The following is a 16,056-nucleotide window of genomic DNA, read 5'->3' on the forward strand; positions in this document are numbered from 1 at the left end:
TATGGGACTCACATTTTCTGGGCGTATTAGCAGAGCGGCTTTGATAATCAACAGAGCGGTCTGACACATCTGTGAGTCCTGCGTGTCTGACTTTGACACGTGGCTGCCACGCGGGGCCGGAATTCCTGGCGGGGGGGAGACATGTGTCTCCTGGCATGGGACTGCCTGTTGGCTCTGCAAATCACTTCTTAATTACAAGGGTTTAATCAACGCCAAGCGCGTCGGAGATCTGTCCTGGCTCTGTGGAACCAGTTGGCTGCACCGGCATCCCCGCTTCTGTGTGCCCAGGCCTGGAATATGGTTTCCTAACCCAGCACGTAACAGATCCTGCCAGAATCACCACGAATCTCCCCATGTCTTCAGCCATTCCTGAGGCCCTTGCGAGACGTGTTATCAGCTGCTGGTGCATCCCTGTGTCGGGAGACCCAGCTGCCACATTTCTAGCTGAGGAAGCAGCCTGTCTAAATCCAAAGGCCCCAGAACTCACAGCCAGCCAGCCTCCATCTCCGGCAAGCAAATTCCTATGTAGCCGCTGCTGCTTGTTGTGGGACCACAGGCGGGGTCCCAGCGGGCTGGGCCCTGCACAGATGCTGAGTTGCACCCTGCACCGACACGTAGGCCTGCTAAACAGAGCCTGCCGACAGAGGGTGGGAGAAATGAAAAAATGACTGTGCCCATTTTACAGACGGGACACTGAGGCGTCTGGGTTCAGTGGCTGAAATCCAGCGAGAGCCCGCCTTTGTGGGGAAGTCCTGAACTCTTTGCTTGTGACAAAGAGTTGTGGAATCTCCATCCCTGGAGATATTTAAGAGCAGGTTAGACAGACATCTATCAGGGATGGTCCAGAGCAGTGTTTCTTAAACTTTTTGAGACCCAGGAACACCAAACAATAATTTTTTTTATGCGGAACACCAAGGATTTTTGGTTGAGCACAAAAAAAAAAAAGGTCGCCTTCCCCTTTAAGGGTGGCCATTTTGAATTCTGTTCTCCGCGGCACACCTCCGACTATCTGGCGGCACGCCGGTAAGCCACAGAAACACTAGTCTAGAGACAGTGCTCGAGGACTGGACTCAATGACCTCACAAGGTCCCTTCCAGTTCTAGGATGCTGTGGTTCGAGAATTCTATGACAGCTTCTCATACAAACTCTTTGCCCCTCCCCTCCCCTGGGCATTTTCTTTTTTTTTTAATAAATCTGAGAGCCCTCCCTACTGGAAGCTGCAGGGCGGGGTTTATTCCGTGTGAGAGGACTGCTGGAGAGGATGCACCGTGGGGAGGACCAACTCGGGTGGCGGAGAGCAAATGATGCTCCGTCGCATCACTCGAGCGGGTTTGTAATGCCAAGTGTCCTAAAAGTACATTTCGGGGTAAAGAAGAGCCTTGAATGCCGGTTGGTCAGGGTGAAATTCACCCGCGGTAGCTTGGTCCCCGGCTGTAGCTTAGGGAATGATTACAGTCCAGTGTAGCATAGGAACAAAGTCAATAAAGCCCAGAGGCCCGGCCGCAGCACTGCGTCGCTGTGGGTCTGGTTGGTGTTTGCGGGGTGCCTTGTGGCCGCCGGGCGAGGTGCTGGATGAGCCAGGCGATAGCTTGTCTCGGGCCAGCGTCCGTAGGGGAAAGCCAGGAACAATGTGTGAGCTGCTCCTCAGTAGCTCCGGCAGAGCCCCCGCCCTCCCTCTGTGACTGGCAGGGCTCTCACCCGCCTCCCTGGGAACCGGCAGGGTGCAATCAGGCCGCAGGAGAGATGCACAAGAAAGCGAAGAGGCGCCGGGCCGGGTGAAATGGACATGACGCAAAACCAAAGGGAAAAGAAAAGTTAAAAAAGATTTGACAAGGTAAGTGGGGAGGGTTAGGGGGGACCCAGAGGGGGGGAGCCCCACCGAGAGCCCTACTGGGCTACAGTATGGAAACTGTCTCCACTTGGAGAGCGATGGAGACCCCCCCTACTCCCATAGAGACTGCTGGAGACACCCCCTCCCCCATAGAGGGCGATGGAGACACCCCGCAGGCAGAATCTGGAGTCCCCCAGCTGGGCCTGATCCCGGTCCCCCTGCACCCAACCCCAACCTGGGGAGAGTAAGTGAGGCTAGGGGCGAGCAAGGGACAGAGGGAGGGGGGGTGGAGTGAGCAGGGGCGGGGCTTCAGAGCAGGGGCGGGGCCCCGGCTTCAGGGGCAGGGTGGAGCAGGGGATTAGGCAGCTGGCAGCCCTACCAGGCGGGTGTGAAGACACGCACATCCCGTGCTGCTGGACACGGGCCAGGGCGGGCGCGGCACAGCCCAAAGGCCAGGCATGGGGCTTGTTCGGGCGTGGGGGAGGGGCAGGGGGGCACGGCCCGTTCCGCCCTGGGGCCCGGAGCTGCCGGTACCGATCCCTCCCGGGAAACGCACCCAAGCTGCATGATTCTCTCCGGGCACCGTCCGCCTCCCACGTCCGCGGCGAGGGGCGGTGATCGTGCGGCCACGCAGGGCGGGCGAGGGCCCCGGGGTGATCTTGCTTCGGCCCCACGTGGCCAGCCCCCCCGCCCTGGTTCGTCCCCTGCGGACGACCTGTTAGCAGCTGCGTTGCGGCGCCCTGCAAACCCGCAGCCATCCCCTTTGCAGAGAGCCGCGGCCCTGTCAATGTGCGGGTATGCGCTGTATAGCCACAGACAGGGCTGTCCCTGGGGGGGCCAGGGCCTGGGGCCGCCCCCCCACCACGTCCCAAGTGCGGGGCCAAGGGCAACTCTCCCCTACAGACCCCGCCCCCTCTCCACGCTTCCCCCAAGCTCCCTGCCCCCTCGCCTGAGCAATTCTAGCTGGGGAATCCCAAGGGGGCTGCTGGGGGCAACAGCAGAAACTCACCCCCCTCCCCACACTTACCCCAGCAGCCTGCTCTGCTCCGCCCCATTGCCGCCCGGCACGCCTTGGGTCTGTGCCCCAGAGACAGGCGCCGGCTGGGAGTCCTGGGGCGCTCGACTCGGGCTGCTTGCTGGTTAGACACGAGCCAGCCCCAGGGACATGCACGGAGGTGCCTGGAACCCTGCGAATTAGTGAGACCCCGGGCGGGGGCGGCGCCAAGGGACTACCTGGGAGGGGTGGGCCCTACCTGGTCTTAGAAACCGCTCAGGGCAGGGAGCCGCCCCCCTGACGCACACACCCCCCTGCACACACAACACACACCCCTACACACACTAACACACACCCCTACACACACTCACACACACCCCTACACACACACACACAGACACCCCTACACACACTAACACACACCACTACACACACTAACACACACACACACCTCTACATCCCATGTACCTACACACACAAACACAAAACACACACCCCTACACACACAACACACACCCCTACACACACACAAGCACCCCTACACACACTAACACACACACACACACCTCTACATCCCATGTACCTACACACACAAACACAAAACACACACCCCTACACACACAGAGAGACACCCCTACACACACACACACGCACCCCTACAAACACTAACACACACACACACACCTCTACATCCCATGTACCTACACACACACACACACAAAACACACACCTCTACACACACACACACAGCGACACCCCTACACACACACACCCCTACACTCAGACACCCCTACACACACACACACCTACATCCCATGCAGCTACACACACACAATTACACACACACACCTATACACACACACAAACACACACCCCTACACACACACACACCTACACACATACCCCCCTACACACACACACACACACACACACATATATACCCATCGCCAAGCTTCCTTGGTAACCTGGGTCAGCGCTTAACCTTAGGGGCAGAAAGGAGGAGGGAAAATGGGGGACTGGGCTAGTGCAGTGGGGAGTAGGAGAAGGGGCCCAGGCTGGCACGGGGTGGAGGGAGAAAGGGCCCGGGGTGGCGTGGCCGCAGCCCGGCTCTCCCTGGTGGCTGGGGGGAGAGCCAGGTTGTCTACCCCCGCAGGAGGGGGGCTGCCGAGCACAGTGAGGGGTGCAGCCCCCTAGCGAACCCTCAGCCTGTGCTATTGCTGTAGACATGCAGGGTGAGGGCTGGGAGGGGCCTCCCAGAAGCTTGACGGCTCCTTGAGAACGTCACAGATCGGTAAATAGGGCTGGTTTTCCTCTGGCCCTGTCCCTCCCAGGGGCCGAGAGTCCTCCAAGGACATTCTCCACGGCAGCCTGGAAGCTGTTTGCTTGGGCAGACACCCAGGGGTGATTCTGGTGCCGCCCAACTGATTAGCAGAGAGCCCACAGCGACCGGCAGCCGGTGTTTCTGCAGGTGGTGCGCATCTGCACATGCCTCGGTGCACGGATCAACATTTATACCGCACAGGAAAGGGGAACATTGCCTGGGACCCCTCTTGGGCACTGCACTTTCCCACTGAAAGTGAGAAAAGTTCAACGTCACCACCACGGATTCCCGCCTTGGGCAAAATCTCTATAAAGGCAGGAAGCCAAACAATCGGGGCAGCTGCCGGATGTAGGACACCCCTGCTGACAACCCAAGATGCCTGCTGGAACCCTCTAAGACTGAACACCGGGAAGGATCGGGGAGGCTTCCCAGTCTGCGAAAGACACTGAACTCAGGAGAAACAGTCCATGTAACCGGTGTCTTAGAGTGGTGAGCGGAGCTGGTGCGTTTTGTTTTATTTTGCTGAGTAACTTACTTTGCCCGGTGTGCTGCTGCTTATAGCCACTTTCACCCTGCTTTGTATACTCTTGTTTATTAATAAACCCAGTGTCTGTCACTGTAACAGGGCTCGCTGGATGTAAGGAAGCAGGTGCACAGTATGGGTATGTCTAGACTACATGCCTCTGCCGGCAGAGGCATGTAAATTAGACTACCCGACATAGTCAAGGAAGCAGGGATTTAAATATCCCCGGCTTCATTAAAATAAATATGGCCGCTGCGCTGTGCTGGCTCCGTTGATCGTCGGCACAACGCGGCAGTCAAGACGCGGATCCGTCGGCAAGGAACGCCTTTGCCGACCGAGCCTGTAAACCTCGTTTCATGAGGCACAAGGGATCGGTCGGCAAAGGCTTTCCTTGCGACCGATCCGCGTCTTGACTGCCGCGTTGTGCCGACCATCAGCTGAGCCGGCACAGCGCGGCGGCCATTTTTATTTAAATGAAGCGGGGGATATTTAAATCCCTGCTTCATTGGCTATGTCGGGAAGTCTAATTTACAAGCCTCTGCCGGCAGAGGCATGGACGTAGCCTATGAGCGGTGCGCTGTGTAAGCTTTATCCAGGGCCAGATGGATTTAGCTGCAGTTTTGGTCCCGCTGGGCATGGCTGAGCCTCTGCTGTGGGTTCTGCCCCCCATCTCTGTGCAGGACAGAGAGGGGAGGGGTCGCCCCTGCGGGCTGGTAGCCAGGCTAAGGGGTACTTCCAGCACATGCAGGGACAGTCTCCAGGGGATCTTTATGACCAAGCCCATCACATGCCGCAGCTCAGAAGCTGGTACGTTACCCTGCGATTTGCTGCCACCTCCGGGAAGCCCCCTTCACATGGCAGCACCTCATTGAAGCCAGGGAATTAAGTCCTTTCACAGCTGATTCCAGCATGCTAGCGCCACGCAAGTTTCAAGCATAGTATCCTGCCCCCTCCCCTCGTGGACGTCTTCCCGGCCGACGCCCCCTAGATGCCGTGGGCTGGCTTGGGCTGCTGGCGGGTGGCCAGGAAATCTTGCCACGAGGTTGGCAAGTAGGAGACCGGGATGTAGTAGAATTGGGCGTCCCAGCCCCCGGAGTAGCGGGTGCGGGGGTGGCGGGCCGTCAGGGCGTGCTCCATGCAGTCGGTGACCAGGGAGAGGTTGGGGCTGGCGGTGGTGAACAGCTGTAGAATCTCCTTGCGATCTGTGGGCGGGAAGAGACACGCGGGAAAACAGTCAGGCCTGGGGACGGGCAGCCAGAGGGGCGGGGAGCACGCGAGTCCCCCTTCCCCCAGCGGCGGAGCGGCTGCAGAGATAGAAATCGCACACGCACCCCCGGCGCCGAAATCTCAGCCGCACGAAGGGCAAAGGATCCGGAGCTGCCAGGAGATTTCCAGGGGCATTGGACTAGAAATGTCTAGCTCCAGTGGTTCTCAAACTTTTCGGCATCACGCCCCCTTTTTGATTTTTGGGAAACCCTCACGCCCCCCCCCCCAAAAATAGCAGCAAAACTTGGGGTGAGATTGATGGCGGTGTGTGTGGCTGGGTTGCCCCGTGTCCCCACTGGAATTTCTTCATGCCCCCCAATTTGCGAACCCATGGTCTAGCCCCACCCGCCCCCTGTCCGTCTGTCCCCTGCCCTCGTCCAGCCCCGGCACCTTCCCCCGGTGGACTCACAGGTGTCGAAGTAGGACTGCCCGTACGCCTCTTTAACCTCTGCAGGGGTCCGGTCCCACACCTCCTGTATCATGTCCGTGACCTTCTGGACGTTTAGGATGGGCGTCTGGAAGGCGCCCGGCTCTATGATGCTGATCTTGACTCCGAAAGGAAGGAGCTCCCGCCTGGAACAGAACGACGGGGTGTCACTGAGGGGTGGGGGGGTTCCTGGGCCCTGCACCCCCCCTCCGCACCCAGAGGCGCCACTCAGCCGGCAGGGAGAACAGAAAGTTGATTAATTCACAGGGACACAGAGCAGACTTGTCAGCACAGGCACCGGGAGCTGTCAGTGCTATCCATCTTGGGGAGAACAGGCCCAGCGCCAGGGCCCTGGGCATGGGCGGCCGGTATGCTAGGCAGGGAGAGGCCTTGCCTTCCCAAAGCGCCAGCCTGGCCCCGCCCACGCTCCGCCCCCAGAGCGCCCACGCTCCGCCCTCAAACCGCTAGCCTGGCCCTGCCCACGCTCCGCCCCCAGAGTGCCCACGCTCCGCCCCCAAACCGCCAGCCTGGCCCCGCCCACGCTCCGCCCCCAGAGCGCCCACGCTCCGCCCTCAAACCGCTAGCCTGGCCCTGCCCACGCTCCGCCCCCAGAGTGCCCACGCTCCGCCCCCAGAGCGCACACGCTCCGCCCCCAAACTGCCAGCCTGGCCCCGGCCATGCTCCGCCCCCAGAGCGCCCACGCTCCGCCCTCAAACCGCTAGCCTGGCCCTGCCCACGCTCCGCCCCCAGAGTGCCCACGCTCCGCCCCCAGAGCACACACGCTCCGCCCCCAAACCGCCAGCCTGGCCCCGCCCACGCTCCGCCCCCAGAGCGCCCACGCTCCGCCCTCAAACCGCTAGCCTGGCCCTGCCCACGCTCCGCCCCCAGAGTGCCCACGCTCCGCCCCCAGAGCGCACACGCTCCGCCCCCAAACTGCCAGCCTGGCCCCGCCCATGCTCCGCCCCCAGAGCGCCCACGCTCCGCCCTCAAACCGCCAGCCTGGCCCCGCCCACGCTCCGCCCCCAGAGCGCCCACGCTCCGCCCTCAAACCGCTAGCCTGGCCCTGCCCACGCTCCGCCCCCAGAGTGCCCACGCTCCGCCCCCAGAGCGCACACGCTCCGCCCCCAAACCGCCAGCCTGGCCCCGCCCACGCTCCGCCCCCAGAGCACCCACGCTCCGCCCCCAAACCGCCAGCCTGGCCCCGCCCACGCTCTGCCCCCAGAGTGCCCACGCTCCGCCCCCAGAGCACCCACGCTCCACCCCCAGAGCACCAGCCTGGCCCTGCTGGAGGTGTCCTGGGGGTGGAGAATTGCTGCCCCTCCAGCGCCTGCTTTCTTCCACGATGGGGGCGTGGCCTGGGCAGAAGGGGCGGAGCCAACTGAGACTCCTTCACACACTCAGCAACCGGCTCCAGCCCCCTCCTGGGCCCGGCTCCCCCAGCAAAAGCGGTCACCCTCCCCTCCCAGGCTCATAACCCCTCAGCGAGAGTCACCCCCCGAATTCCCATCGCAACCCAGGCCCCGGTAGCGTGCCCAGGGAAACTGAGGCACGCTGAGTTACGACTGAGCAGGGCAGTGGAAATCACATGCTGCATCACAAGCGAACAGAACGAACACACTCCCCGCTTTGTCAGACGTGGCTAAGAAAGCCCCCGCCCCTGCTGAGGCCCAGCCCCCTCCATATTGGCCCCCCCCACCATACTCCCCCCTTCCTATATTGCTCCCCCCCTTAGTGCCCTCCCCCTCCCACCCCATTCTCCAGGGCATCAGACTTTGTAAGAGACTCACTGGACTTGCCCCAGTGTTCCTGGGCCAAATCCACCCCCGGGGAGGACAGGGCGGCGGGCCTGGCTCCGAATCGCTCGCACCTGAGGCTGTCGGAGAACGCTTCCACCCCATGCTTGGCCAGGCAGTAGCCCCCTCCAAAGAGGGCCAGGCGGCCCATCACGCTGGCCACGTTGACGACCCGGCCCCTGGCTCGCTTCACCAGGGGCAGGAGGCTGAGGGTCACCTCGATGGGGCCGAGCAGGTTCACGTTCAGCACCGTGGCGAAGTCGTCCTTCGTCAGCCACTCGTTGGGGGCCGATTTGCCCATGATCCCTGCATTGTTCACCAGGCCCCACAGCCCTGGGAGAGGGGACAGGGAGAGCGAGGGGTAAATCTCCTCCCAGCCTCCCCGGAGCAGGAGGACATGGGGATCTTTTCCCTCACCCAATTGCTCTCCGGGGTTTTCAGCGGAAACTGACGCGCCCGGGCCCGGGGGAAGGTACCTAGGGCCCCGTTGCATCCCTACTCTGGGGCGCTTGGAGTATTGGGCCCTACCTTCCATCCTGCCCTCCCCCACCCCCACCCTGATACAGAGCCCCCCAGGGCAGCTCTGGTGGCAAACCCACCACGCCACCACCCCGCGTCTTTTGAAACCTGGGGATTGTGCTACCCACTGCCCTGCTGTGGCCTCTGCCACCGGCAGGACATGAATCAAGGCTGGGGAAACCTCCGGCAGAGGGTGCAGGATGCCAGCCCAGCCCGCTGGTCCAAGCCGCACCTTTGTCCCCCACTTGCGCCTTCACCCAGGCGGCCGCCGCGGCGATGCTGTCGCTGCGGGAGACGTCCAGGATCACCGTCTGCAGCCGCTCCGAGGTCGCCTGCCTCAGCTGCTCCGCTCCCTGCGGGGTGAGACAAGCCGCCAGCACCCGCAGCCCCCGTGCGTCCAGCTGCTTGGCCAGCAGGTTCCCGAAGCCAGAGTCGCAGCCGGTGATCAGGACGTGTTTCTCTCGGAGGTTCTCCACAGTCTGCTGCTCCCGGTACCATCGGCGCAGGAAGTACAGCCCCAGCAGGGCGGCCAGGTACAGCCACATGCTCCCAGGTGGGCTCCGGCCGCGGACGAAGCCCCACGGAGTAAGGGCGGGTGTTAATCCCAGGTGTCAGCGCTCGGCAATGCAACTTAGTGTGGGGTTCCCACGCCAGGGAGGGTTCCTAGGAATTGAAGAGGCCGGGAGGAAAGAAGGGAGGTTTTTCCCCGTCTCCCTTCTGCAGGAGACAATCCCTGTGGGATGGTATTTGGGCTGGCCTTAAAGGGGCCGCTCCCTGTCCTTTGGCGGTGGGAGCTTGCGGGGTTGCTGCTGCGCGTACAGCACAAGCAGGTCTCGGAGGGCTCGCACGAGGTGGGCACACCCAGCAGGGTGGGGGCGAAAAGAACAGCAGAGAGGGAAGGCGGCTGCTGCCGCCTGTGTCAGGCAGCTCTGGCAGCCTCGCAGCGGGAGACAGGCGGGCACAGCCCCCCGTGTGGATTGGCAGTGGGAGACCTGGCGTGGGCCAGGCCAAGGGGAGCTGGGGGCAGGAGGGCGCCAAAGGCAATGCCAGGCCCCGAGGGGGGCACGGTCCAAGCTGCCCCCCGTGCCGAGGCCATCTGCCAGGCGTTTGGCTGGGTTGCACCTGCCCTGGCTGGTGCCCAGCGAGCTGCTGGCAGACCGGCTGCGTGAGGCTTTCGCAGCACAGTACGTGTCTGCCCGGCAGGGGTGCCAACCGTCTGGCTGTGCAAACCCAAAGGGCCCTGACCCCGCCCCTTTCTCAGGCCCCGCACCCGCTCACTCCATCCCCCCCCACCACCAGAACTTGTACGCCCGCACCCTCGCTCACTTTCACCAAAGGGAGGGGTGTGGGGTGCAGGCTCAGGGAGGGGGTTTGGGGTGCAGGAAGGGGGTTGGCTGTGGGGGGTGCAGGTTCTGAGAGTGTGCAGGAGGGGGTGCAGGAGGGGATTCGGGGTGCAGGGTGCAGGAGGGGGTCAGGGGGCGGGATGGGGCGGTCTCCACACACCCCTGCCCACAGACCACACCCCGCAGCTCCCCTTGGCCTCGGTTTCCTGCTACAAAAAGCTGGGAGTCGGCATTTGGGTGGGGGCACCGTGGGAGACACCCCCCTTCGGGCGACTGTTGTATCACGCAAGCAAGGTAGTAACACGCTTCAGCAGGCCTTTATTTACCAAAGGCGAAACCCCTTTCCAAAGCTGCTGCTGCTCCCCTCTGTAGCCTCCCTCAGCCTGGCCCATCTCCTCCCCCGGCCTTCCTGCCTCCTGCGCTTCCAGAGTCCCAACAGCCCGTGCTCCAGTTCTAAGACTTACAAGCAGCATTGAAAACCCCACGGTGACCGATGTCTCGTTAAAGACCCCCCCCCCCGTCCCGTCCCCCCATCGATAGCCTGACTTTTTCTTAAACACGGGCAGATTGTCCCGTATTTTCTGTCTCCCCCTCGTCAGAGCTGGTGGGTTCTGCTGCTCCTCCGTACCCGCCCCCACCGGCAGGCACCGTCTTCTCCCCGCGCTCAGGGAGAACTGGCCCCGATCGGCACACTGAGCTCGCCAACGGTTTGGCCGCCCCCCCCCTTCCTTCCGCACTCCCTCTGGCTGCGCTGGCACCCCAGCCCCACACAGCGCTGGCCCGGGGGAGCCTCTGCCCCCCAGCTGAGCTCTGGAGCAGCAGGCGGGAGGGGGGAGCGATTTCCAGCCTGCTCACACCCCGAACCTGCAGCCTCCCCTGCCGCCCGGGGCCAGGGGCTCAGCACCCTCTTCACCGGCCCCCTCCGGCCCCTAGGCATCCTCACCCCGCTGGAGCTTAACCCCTTCCTGCCTGCGCCGTAGCCACTGCCCGGGAGGCAGCTGGGTGACACTGGTGGCCAGCAGCAGCCTGGAGGGGGTGCGCTGCCTTTTGACGCTGTGTGGGCAGGAGAGGAGCAAGCTGCTTCCAGCCACAGGGGAGCAGGGGCGAGGGGGCAGAGGTGGGCCCTGCAAGACCATCCTCCCCACACCTCTTTCCCTGTGGCTGGAATCGACTCCCCTCCCCTCCCCTCCTGCCCAGTGCTCACCTGCTGCTGCTGGCCACACTCTGGGGTGAACCCCAAGAACGATGGGGAGAGCGTGTGTGACACCCACCCAGTTTGAACCCGAAAGCCGTAAAGAGAACGTAGGACTCTGGCCACCCGAGGTTAATGTGAAGAACCGTGCGCTCACTTGCCATTGTACTTGCTAGAATGCAACCGGATGTCCTGGATTCAGCGCAGGGAAAGAGAGTCGCACACACACCCCGCTCCCCAGGGCCGCAGGGACGGTGCGGGCGGGTGCAGCCCGGAGCCAGGGCGGCCCTGCTGTGAGGAGCAGCAGCCCCACGGCCCTTTGCAACCACCTGGGCCCCCGGGAAATTGTTCTCTCATTGGTGGGCCTGCCAAGGAAAAAACAACCCAGGGAAGGGGGGACCGCAGGAACCAGGCCCACTCCCAGGTGCAGCTCAGGATCCAGAAGGGACGGGGAATGTTTACCTGCAAAGTCTCTGCTTATCTTGAGTCCCAGCCCGGTCAGCCTGTGCGCTGGGGAACTGTTGACTTTAGAAATCAAACTGGAAGAATCTGGCACTTGGTGAGACACAGTCGCCTCCCTGCGGGGCCCAGCCGGGCAGGGGGACCTTGGCTGGAGGCTGAGTCCCCGCTGGAGGTGGAAAGTCCAGGGGCAAAGTCCTGCCTGTGATGAACAGCGGCTCACTGCATCCTGGGAGGGCAGCAGTGCCGTGTTTATTGGTGGCACCCTTCCCGCGGCGAACCCGGGAATGGGCGGGACGGGCTGCAAATCTAGAGTGTTTCCTGGGCTGGTGCTGTCCTCTTGACCATGTGGCAAAGCCGCCTAGGAAAGACCCCAGCAGGCTCTGACACGAGATCCTCCCTCCCCACCTCCCGATCTGACATCCTAATAAAACAAGCCTGGGCAAAATATGGCCCGTGGGCGGGATTTGGCCCGCCAAGCTTGCCCTGCGTGCCCCTCAGAAACATGGCTGCGGGGCGCTTTCTCTTAATGGCTACGTCTAGACTGGCAGGATTTTCCGCAAAAGTTTTTCCGTTAAACGCATTTGCGGAAAAGAGCGTCTCGATTGGCACGGATGCTTTTGCGTGAAAGCACCGTGCCAATCTAGACGCACTTTTGCACAAGAAAGCCCCGATCGCCATTTTCGCCAGCGGGGCTTTTTGGCGCAAAACAGTTTTTAGCTGTCTACGCTGGCCCTCTTGCGCAAAAGCATTTGCACAAGAGGCCTTTTCCCGCGTGGGAGCAGCATAGTATTTGCACAAGAACACTGACAATCTTACATGAGATCGTCAGGGCTCTTGCGCAAATTCAAGTGGTCAGTGTAGACAGCTGGCAAGTTTTTCCGCAAAAGCACGTGCTTTTGCGGAAAAACTTGCCAGTCTAGACACAGCCTATGAGTCCGGCAGGGAGAGGGAAAGATTCAGCCACTGCGCCCACCTCCAGCACAATCCCAGTGGCCAGTTTATTTCCCTAGGCGGGTGGGGAAGCTCTGGGATGGGTTCCCTAGGGAGGGGGTGGAATCTCCATCCCTAGAGGTTTTTAAGTCTCGGCTTGACAAAGCCCTGGCTGGGTTGATTTAGTTGGGGTTGGTCCTGCCTTGGGCAGGGGGCTGGACTTGATGACCCCCTGAGGTCTCTTCCAGTTCTATGATTCTATGATACAAATTGTATCGACTACACAATTAGCAAAATGCCTGTCCCTTACCATCCTTAGTTTGCAAGGGTTGTTCCTAGTTTCTTTTGCACAACAAATAGCCCGCAACTAGGAAAGGGGTGACTACCAGGTATGTGTCACGAAAACGACTTTTGTGGCTCCTTTTTCACACTACACCCCATCATCACGTCTTTTCCCGTCGGTTTGTGCAGCGGCACATTCCTCGGTCACTTACTCATGTCAAGCATGACGCAACCCTATGGCCAAGCCTGGGATCTGACAGGCCCCAGCCGGCTGGCTTTGCATTTTGGCCCTGCTTCCTTAGCTCCCGAATGCATCCCCAGCCCTTTGGCACGTGCAGCCGCATCCTGCTTCTGCGCTCCTGCAGCGTAACCCTGGTGAGCAGCCGACGAGTCCGTGTGGCACGACAGGCAAGCGGGTCATAACATCGCACGGTAACTGAGCTTGCTGGAGGGGTTTCTATTGCAGCCTCGGAGGAGCAGGGGGGCGGTGTCTGCTCAGCGGAAGCTGTTGAGGGTTCGAAGCACAGTGTCAAAGTCAGACAGGACTCACAGATTTGGCAGACTGCTCTGTTTATTTCAGCAAAGCTTTGCTAAAATGCATGGAGAAAATGTGAGAACCCTACAAGGTTCAAACCCCTTGATTTTATACAGTCAAAAGGAAGCCAAAATTAACAGGATTAAAAGGGGGGCAAAACTTCACATAATTAGTGTGAGGCTACTCAAGTACTCTTCATTTCAATATTAAGCACACAGCAATCTCCTGGCTCTATCTCCCTGATTATCTGGAATTGTTTCCTAACACTTAATGTTTCTTTTCCTGTTAAACTCAGGCCCAAATTGGCTAGCACCTTGATCTGCATACCTACAATCAACATTAACATACTTTTCTTCTTCCTCTTAAAAAGACAAACAGAATTCCTTCAACTTATTCCATTATTACAGCACAATTCATCTTTTTCTTACAGTATAATTGTTTCTACTTTCACAACAGCATAGACTGCATAGGTGCTGGCACTAGGGCAGGGGTGAAAGTAATGTAAATCTCTTACAGGTACCTCCACTGCAGGGAGGGAGTCAGGGCACAGGATGCAGGGGGAGGGTGGCGAGAGGAGAGTACCTGCAAGAAATGTAAGTACCTGCAAGAAATGTGGGATGAAATGCTGGAGGCTCAGGATGGGCAGCTGAGAGACGTGGAGGGCTCGGGGCAGGGACTGGGGATGCGGGGAGGGTGCAGGAGACAGGGCAGCGGTTGGGTTGTGGAGGTGGCGACGTTATTGGATTCTGACGGGAACCTACTTTGACCGACAATGCACGTTTGGTGCTGCCGAGCCACATCGGCGGGACTTGTGAATGTTCAGAGCAGCACGGGAGGGACAGCGGCTGCCTAACTAGCGCGGAGTCCTGCCTGGACAGGAGACTTGATGTCACGTTTCTGGATTTTAAGGGGAGCAGCCAGATCACTGCTGCACCCCTTGGGGGGGTGTTTGCCCCACAAATTGATACAAAGGGGGCCATGTAAGGTGTCAAACGAAAGCTTATTGTCTGCAGATTCTATATATGCTATTCATATACCTGTGTAATGTCTGTGTGTGAAGTTAGAAATATGTACTCTGCGTTGATGCTGAAAGATTCTCTGAGGCAAAGCAATGGGCCGGGAATGTTTGCCCATGGACCTGCTAACGAGCAAAGCTCCAGGGAACAATGAACTTCTGGAGGCCAAAGACACACCTGGCCACTGGCCAAGTGACTCTCTCCAGCTTGGAAGAAGCCAGGAGGGGGTATAAATATGCCACGTGGCCGACTCCATCTTGGTGCTCAGCTCTGCTCTTCATCCCAGAGGCAAGAGTGCAGGGAGCAAGGAGCCGGAAAGAACTGTGGACCCATCCTGATGTGGGATGTACACCAAAGACTTTTAAGCTAGCCGTCATAACATCTCCACTGCGAGCCTGCATCGAGAACTGGGAGATTCGATGCATGTAATGTAGGATACTTTAACAACCTTACTCTCATGCTTTTCTTTCTTGTAGTAATAAACCTTTAGGCTACGTCTACACTGGCCACTTCTTCGGAAGGGGCATGCTAATTTTGAAAGTCAGAATAGGGAAATCCGCGGGGGATTTAAATATCCCCCGCGGGATTTAAATAAACATGGCCGCCGCTTTTTTTCCGGCTTGGGGAAAAGCCGGAAAAAAGCGTCTAGACTGGCCCGATCCTCCGGAATAAAGCCCTTTTCCAGAGGATCTCTTATTCCTACCTGAAATCCCCCGCGGATTTCCCTATTCTGACTTTCAAAATTAGCATGCCCCTTCTGAAGAAGGGGCCAGTGTAGACGTAGCCTTAGAGTTTAGATTCTAAAGGATTGGCTCAGCGTGATCGTGTGGGTAAGATCCAGAGGATAATTTGACCTGGGATCCGTGGCTAGTTTCTTGGAACTGGACAGAACTTGTTCGGGGTAGGTGGGATTGGGCTCTAAAACCCCTCACCGATGTATGAGGCACGGGGCCATCTGGGGCACGGATATTGCTGGGGTGTCGGAGGGGTTTTGCTCGTGAGGCTTCAGGCAGGCAGCTGAAGCGCTCTGTGGGACTGGTTTGTGGCCTATTTGGGAAGGTCTCCAGTCTGGGGGCTGTAAGGAGCCCCGAAGTTGAGGAATTCACCCTGAGAGGATGCTCACAGCGGTGCCCAGACCCGGCCCGGTCCGTCACACTTGCTCATGTGACAAACACATGTTTTCCCACAGCCGGAACAATGGGATTCCCTCCACATGGGCCAGTGGATCAACAAGGCCCTCAAGGCTCCTCCGTTTGGTCTTCAACCTGGCGAATCCCCGCGGAAGGATCTCTGCTAGCAACGGACGCCTGGAAGGGCTGAGGACCCATCCTCCCAGAGGATGTATCCAGAGACTTGTTTTAAGCCATCGGATTCGCCCTTTTCAGCCACAAGCCTGCACTGAGACCTTTGCAGTTCTGCAGGTAACGTGACTCCTTTCATGACTTGACTCTCCACCTCTTCTTCCTTTTCATTCATAAACCTTGAGATGTTCGAGTCTAAAGGATCGGCCCGGAGGGCTCTGTGGGGTAAGTTCCGAGGTACACGTTGACCTGGGATTGCGGCTGGCTCTTGGGATCGGGAGAACCTGTGCGGAGTTGGTGAGATTGGATTTCCTCGCCTCT

The 16,056-nt window shown here is 59.8% G+C and overlaps 1 protein-coding gene across 4 annotated transcripts; it reads right to left on the bottom strand.

Annotated features, from left to right (window-relative positions):
• Positions 1 to 4,627: 4,627 nt before the first annotated feature.
• Positions 4,628 to 11,821, bottom strand: LOC102454079 (retinol dehydrogenase 7-like). Of its 4 annotated transcripts, XR_012896620.1 has the most exons (6): positions 11,672 to 11,821; positions 8,907 to 9,337; positions 8,230 to 8,488; positions 6,345 to 6,508; positions 5,233 to 5,871; positions 4,628 to 4,827 (listed from the first exon to the last, which is right to left on the bottom strand). XR_012896620.1 is itself a non-coding variant. In XM_075901849.1 (5 exons), the coding sequence occupies exons 2-5, from the start codon at positions 9,217 to 9,219 to the stop codon at positions 5,654 to 5,656; spliced, it is 954 nt and encodes a 317-aa protein (XP_075757964.1). In that variant the 5' UTR covers positions 9,220 to 9,337; positions 11,672 to 11,821; the 3' UTR covers positions 4,628 to 5,653. The 4 variants fall into 4 exon arrangements, 3 of the variants coding, with proteins under 3 accessions (XP_075757964.1, XP_075757966.1, XP_075757965.1); XM_075901849.1 differs by having other exon boundaries at positions 4,628 to 5,871; XM_075901851.1 differs by lacking the exon at positions 11,672 to 11,821 and adding an exon at positions 11,371 to 11,570 and having other exon boundaries at positions 4,628 to 5,871.
• Between the last annotated feature and the right edge of the window lie 4,235 nt (positions 11,822 to 16,056).

This window comes from Pelodiscus sinensis, chromosome 19, assembly GCF_049634645.1.
Source record: "Pelodiscus sinensis isolate JC-2024 chromosome 19, ASM4963464v1, whole genome shotgun sequence".
Classification (NCBI taxonomy): Eukaryota; Metazoa; Chordata; order Testudines; family Trionychidae; genus Pelodiscus; species Pelodiscus sinensis.